Raw genomic sequence first — 7128 nt, 5'->3', positions numbered from 1 at the left:
GTTTCATAACGTTTGTTTGGTTTTCTTCGTCTTTTAGCCTCCCAAACAAGGTCCAAATCTTTTTTTAGGTTTTATACTATATTTTAAAAAAATGAATAAATATTAAGCTTTTTACAATCTATAAAGGGCCCCATTTCGGGAGGGGACAGGTCCCCTTGGACCCCTCTCTAGGTACGTGCCTGCCGGAAATAGTGACCAAAAGCTCCAAAACAGAACTAACTACATTGATTCACAGATGGCTTAACCGATTTTCATAAACTTAGACTTGAATGAATGTTGTTAGAATACCATAGATTCCGAAACTAAAGAGTGAAGTGTGTTTAAAATTTGAACTGTTTGAAAAAAATATCAATTATTCTCAAAACTGTTTGTAAGTTATGCTAGTTGGGCATCGCAAATAGACTTTCCTGATTTTAACCGAAAGTATTTTTCCTCAATTGAAACCATTTTGAAGTATCCCACTGTCATTATTATGAGAATATGAAAAAGTAAAAAAATCATCTTCACACCATTAGATAGATTAAAACAGGCTTAATACGAAATATTACAATAGTGATTAAGTGACTGCTTTGAAAATTTTTTGATATTATAAAAGCGTTTACAGCTATTGATTCTATCAAAATGTTATACTCATCATGAGAAATGTGAAACTAATAATGTAAAACATGTTATCTATGTACAATTTAAGACGAAGAGAGAAGAAACAAGGTGATACCAATATAAACAATAGAAAGGTTGAGTGAATGAATGAAAAGAAACTCTTGAGAACCTCTTACATGACATACTCTCGCAACTATTTTCTCATTGGAGGAACTGAAACTAATTGAAGAAGAAATTAAGAATCTTTTCATGATTTTGTTTATTTACAATAAAGTTCAATTATACTAATTCGTGATAGTGAGGTACTGCTATGAAAATCTGGAATTGTTAGCTCCAGAATGAGTCGAATGATCGTAGTTGAATAGGTATGGCCTAAAGAATTCATCTAATAATGGGTGTAGTCCGGTTGGCTGTAGTGCACCTGTGGAGTGATGACCTTGGCGACGGGGCTGTACGCCTTAGCAATGGGGATTGGGGCTACGACTTTGGCAACCGGTGTCAAAGTTTTGACGATCTTGTGTCCCTCCAGCGGTTCCCGGCGAACGACAGCGTTGAATCCGTTATGCTCATCGGCGGTGTAATCAACAATCCGTCGGTGACCATCGGCATCGATCAAGGTGTACTGTCCCCGGACATCATCACCGTTACGCTCCTCCTGTTGGCTCTTGATGTCTCCGGTATGCTCATCGTGCACTGAGTATTGGAACTGATATTGAGCAGGAGAGTCCGGGTATTCGACGTGTTTGACGGTCTTGACTAGAGCTGGCTGAATAGTCTTAACGATGGCTGGCTGAACTGTTTTGACAAGTCCGGCGGATTGGTACTGTGGCTGGTGATAGTAATGCGGGTCGTAGTGTTGGGCGCTGGCCACAGCCACGAGAGCAAAGAATGCAAGGAACTGAAATAAAAAAACGACGAAATTAAGAAAACTTTCAACGAAAAATTGTTACAAACTAATAATACTTTGAATGCCATCGTCTAACTGTTTTGAACTCTAGTCAGATCCTCGTCGCGGTGACTGAATAAAATGTTCTGCTTGAATGGTTTCGCTAAACTGTGCCAAACCAAGAGCACACCAATGGCTTATATACATCCGATCGGGCGAATGACACTCGAAATTGGCGAAACGGTCATCGGGCATCGGTCGACCGGTCGTGTCACGTTAATAATCTGCATTCATTTTTTCGGCAGTACGTCCCTGCAAAATATTATTCCTTGTCCTGAGACTCGTGCACGAAGCAATGCGAAAGCACTTCTACTGCCTCGAGGGCAGGCCAACTGTTGCAAAAACGGTTTCATTCAACCCTACTTCGGTGGGTCACTTTGCTCATTCAATCCTTTGCCATGTAGAAGCCGATCACACGTGCCAAAGCAAAAGCACGAAACTTCTTGAACTGGCACCTAAAATATTTTTCGCACGGTTGTTTTTACATACTTTATTTCATAAGGTTTGGAAAACAATTTTGAAACAGTTGTGCAAAATCGCATTCAAAATAAACCACTAAATCAGCCAGTATTCGTATTCAATTTTGTAAACTTTTTTTTTCAAGCGAGACCCCATAAAGTAAGAAAATTGACATCTTATCGTAAAACCTGATTCGATGTAAGGCGATTTTCGATACTATTTTCTAAGCATAAGACAATTGTTCCTGCAATACGAGTTCCTATATCTACTGTCTGATCTTGAAACCGGTTTACACTTATGATTAGACCTTTTTGTTAATTGCGAACATCACAACGGAATTCAGCATTCATGATTAGACGACCGGCAGACAACGCACCGCTCCTTGATCGGACTTAGACTCTGCGCGATTCCCAGCATGACGTTAATGCAATGTCCTCAGGTTACGTGGTTGAAGCTGGCCCGAGTAAATCGAGCTTTCCAGTTGATGATGTTTAAAATCTTCGAAAGACTTGAATCCAACGGATAAATAATCATCAATTTGTATAGAGCAGTGTTCATTTCATTCCCCTTGCCTCCTGCAAGGTTATAAAACAGATACAGGTGCTACATCATGCTTAAGCAATGGCCTTGACATTGATTTCGTGGCTGACACACCCACCCTGGTATCGGTGGATGATCGATTAAGAGTTGATAACCAAATATGGCTGGCAACATTATCGTGTCATGCAAGCAAAAAAATTAATACTGGTTGGATTAATGGGATGTGAGATATTCAAGCGAGGCTAATAAATCTACTGTGCGAAATTGAAACGGCATGGTTTCGCACCATTTCGGTAATTACCTGGCTTATAAGGCTTTTGAAATAGATACCCAACCGTTCGAAAATAAATTGAATCAACATAATTAGTAGATGATAGACTACCAGATGAGAAGACGGATAATGAGATATTATTACACTCAAGCAAATTGAGTAGTAAAAATCATAAGGCAAATCTTATGATGCATCAAAAATCACCAAAATCATAATTTCATAAGATTAATATGAACAATATACCTCTGCAACATACATCTCATCTATCACTATAATAGTTTTCATACGAACAACATATGAACTCCACAATATATGAGAGAAGTTATGTTTGTTATAGAAATTTCGCACAATATTCCTAAAAAGTTCGTATGAATTTCATAAGGCGTTCTATTGGAATTCCAATTTTCGTGATTTCATAAGGCGGCCTTATGATTCGCTTACGATATTCTTGTGGCTAAAAACCATACGAAATCATTATGAAATTCCATATATTTTTTGCCTGAGTGTACAGATTACGGCATCTGAGTAATCGAATTTTGCAATGTAAAAATCATTTAAAAACACCTTTTTTTGCAAGAATAAAACAAAAGCATGTTGAATGCAAAAACCGAATAGAAACTTAATCGGTTCTTCCAAAACGAATGTTTTATTCTGTTCTTGCATTCAAAGTTTTTTTTGCGACTGTCACAGAAGAACGCAGCATGGATCATGGGCAATTTCGAATGTAATAACCGGACAACAACATTCTTGATCCAATTTTTAGAGCTGCATCTACTGAGACAAAAATTACCGGTTTGAGAAATCGTTTTGTTGTTTTAAACAACCGGGATATTTCTGCGTGTACAAGGAACATCCAGACTACTTTATGATCGACTTTCTCTATTCCATAATTTGACGCAACTACGTATCTGGGTTTTTGGTTCTCCATACATGGGTGAGTCTGTGTATGCGGAGCTACAATTAAGGGATATTCTCTCGTTTCGCACCCAATGTGATAAGGAGCTATAGTCAGAAGGGTTAATCGTTCTTCCTGGAGTGAATGAATCCTTTCTGTATTCACCTTAAATAGGGTTTAGAAGATTGTTTGGCATCTTTTAGGGGGTACCGAATTTACTTCTGCTCGTACATACTGCGAATCGTTCTGCATTCTTTCGGGAGTGCAGAATGGTGTCGCTTTTGTAAAATCTCTAAACCCTCTCGGGGGTTGGTGGTTTTATAATCTGTGCATCGTTCATCAGAAAGAACGCACATAGTAACAAACCTAAATAAGTTTTACAGCAGACTGTTCGCGACCTCGTAGAGGTTCAGAATTTACTTCTGCTTCCACTAAATGTGATCCCCAGCAGATTGTTCAGCATCCCTTAGGTGTGCAGAATTTACTTCTGCTTTTTGTGTTTTCGTGCCGTCAGTTTTTCCCATCCTCCTAGTCCTACCCTACCATTTCCTTTCAATCCTTCCCTCTAATATATCGGAAAAATGATGCTAAAAACAAATTTTAGGCAAGGCATAAATCTCCAAATATCAAGGGGAACGTGCCATTTGAGCCAATTTGTTCTGATTCCTGATTCCTGTAGAAGTGAAAGATGAAAATACTTCATCTCCCTTTGTTTTGTTTGTTTGAATGGGATCATATACAAATGAGACAGTAAAAACAAAGATGAGGCGCTTGGATAGCATTCTCTTATTGAAAATACGTGACTATTTTAAGCTGTGATGATCAGCAAAGCCGCCGATCGATCTTTCTATACAATACAAAGCATTCAGTTTTCGTGTAAATATTCGATAAACATCGAAAACGCGAATTATTTAAACAGCACGAAAAAATCATTTGTATTTTACTACAACTGAATTTCATACTAAAGTTGGAAGAAATTTGCAGATTCAGTCGTACGTTACAACTATTCTTGAGTTTAAAAAATATTCGACGGATTTGTCTCGGCATAACAACGACTTTTTTTTGTTCGATGGAAGTTGGCTTTGTCGCTCATAATTATGTCGCTAAGAGAAATCGCTCCACTGCCTAGCATTTCGAACATCTTGTTCGCGAACGATAGACGGGTTCAGTAATCCGGCGGTTTCTACTGCTGAATGATCACGATCTTATATAGATGAAATGACAAATTTTCCTTGACGATTCGATGGAAAGAACGACTAGAAATTTGAATAGCAGAAGCATGTTTCTTACCCAAACCCGTGAAACTCTTTGCAAGAGCAGATTGAATTCATTGAAGTTTTCACAAACAAGTTTTTCAAACTCACGAAGTATACGTTTTAACGTATGACTGATTCTTAAAAAACGAGTTATAAATAAAAACGCGGTGTGCGACACTCTCTTGCTCCACGATGGAAAACTACTACACAAAAACAAACCTTCATTCTTCAACTCAGTGTTGGGAAAATCATGATCAGAAAAAGTTCAATTCACTATCACTCGTGAAAAAATCAGTTCAAGAGATTTTCTAAAAAAGCTCAATGACTAAAAAAAATCATTTCCGATATTTTCGTTCATGAAACAAGCATCCACAAAACTCTGAAGTTCACAAGTAATTTTTTGTGTTAGCGAAACTTGATGACGAATTTTCACCTAAAGAAATATAGCTAAAGAGATAATCGAAGTGATTCGTCCAAGATTTATTTATTATATTTTCATCAATAAAGAAATCTCTACTGAATAAATTCGCAACTGAGAAATAATAACTGCTGAGTTTCTGCTTCTTATAGGTTCGAAGATTCAAACGTTTTTTAGCACGACGTTGTTCTGCTGAAAGTCAACGTATTTTGAAACAAACTAATGAAAACGAATAAACAACTGCACAAGTGGTTAGAGAAGAGTGTAAACAACAGGACGTAGCCATAAAAATTGATAGATTCTGAACCATTGCGAAATGGCAGCGGTATTTGGTTGCGTCCATACTTTCTGGGACAGTCATTATGAACAAACTTATTTTTGCCACATTCCAAATAGTGACTATAGCGACGAAAGACTGTTTTAATTCCAGCTGGCTGATTACGTTGTACTATTTAGATTAAACCGAATAAAACACTATTTAGCATGATTTCGATTCATAGAAGTAACAGAAGCGCGGCATTGTCAGCATGTCACGAACACACAGTAGACGCAGTTATTAAATAACGCGTTTGAATTTACATAGCGGTAATCTGCGCTCCTGTTACTTCTATGTTCCGTTATTCAAGCTAATCAGCATGGCATGGCTAATATTTTTTTAACATATGCTTAACATGCTTTTAATTGTTTGTATTATCATTTCAACTAGCACTTGTTGCTTTTATTATTGATCCACTTATCACAGCACACTGAACATTTTCAGAGAGTTTCAATTTTTGTTTATGGGCTAATTTATTCATCATGTGCTCTGCAAAAGGTTGGGATACAACGGCTATAAAAATTCATTTCCCAAAAATCAGATATAGAAATTGAGCGAGCTTTATTCTTGAATATTATCGAGCATAATGTTCGCTAGTAAACTTTTCACAACTGATTTTTTTGTCATGCGAAATCAGGTTCAGTGAGAATTGCGTTTCCAAAAAATCAGTACTGAAATTTTCTGCAGTAAGTTTGCAGATCGATGATTTTTTTGTTTAAAAATGACTTGTGAAAAATTTCAGCCACGTTTTAGAAATTTTGATTGTTTCCCAACACTGCTTCTACTTTCCGATGTCGTGTTCGATTTCCCTCTTTCTTGTTTGGATAACCGGAGCACAAAATGTGTCAGGTTCCTTTGCGCAACCCTGCATTTCGTAAATTGTAATTCTTTACTTTCTCGAGTTAAAAAGGCTCTGACCCCCGATTTATGCGAAAGAGGCAATATATGGCAAAGAAAATGTGCTTAATCCACCTAGCAGTGAGATGATGCCTTTTTATCAATCCGTTTGTATTTTATGGAGGAATATTTCTCGGTGTTTCTAGTTTTCATGAAATTGTTTTAATAACTTTTAAGTTTTCTTTTACATTTTTTAAAACTTTGCAGTGCATTAAAATTTCAAAAATTGTGGTTAGGTAGAATGACAATGTACAGTGCATTTTCCTGAACAGATATATGGAAATGTACAGATAAAGTCATATTTCCTAAATACCTTGATATTATGTAATAGTCGAAAAATCACATTGCCAAAAACGTTCCGTGCTAAAAGCTATAAGTACAAATTAAAAAGATTCAGAAACTAGGTTTATAGAACTCTTTTGCAGAACCAAAACAGAGAGCTCCGTTTTAAAGATTTTCGGTACTTCCGGAACCGAAAACTGGTGACTGGTATAGGAGAACTCTGTTCATCTAACACCATCTACTAAAAT

General features: G+C 37.0%; 1 protein-coding gene across 1 annotated transcript; it reads right to left on the bottom strand.

Moving 5' to 3' along the window:
* Positions 1 to 842: 842 nt before the first annotated feature.
* Positions 843 to 1690, bottom strand: LOC131429438 (larval cuticle protein A2B-like). Its single transcript, XM_058593552.1, has 2 exons — positions 1564 to 1690; positions 843 to 1498 (listed from the first exon to the last, which is right to left on the bottom strand). The coding sequence occupies exons 1-2, from the start codon at positions 1573 to 1575 to the stop codon at positions 986 to 988; spliced, it is 525 nt and encodes a 174-aa protein (XP_058449535.1). The 5' UTR covers positions 1576 to 1690; the 3' UTR covers positions 843 to 985.
* Between the last annotated feature and the right edge of the window lie 5438 nt (positions 1691 to 7128).

The sequence above is a fragment of the Malaya genurostris genome, chromosome 2, assembly GCF_030247185.1.
Source record: "Malaya genurostris strain Urasoe2022 chromosome 2, Malgen_1.1, whole genome shotgun sequence".
In the NCBI taxonomy this organism is placed as follows: Eukaryota; Metazoa; Arthropoda; class Insecta; order Diptera; family Culicidae; genus Malaya; species Malaya genurostris.
The sequence above is the reverse complement of the archived record's forward strand: the minus strand, read 5'-3'. Positions and strand labels throughout refer to the sequence as shown.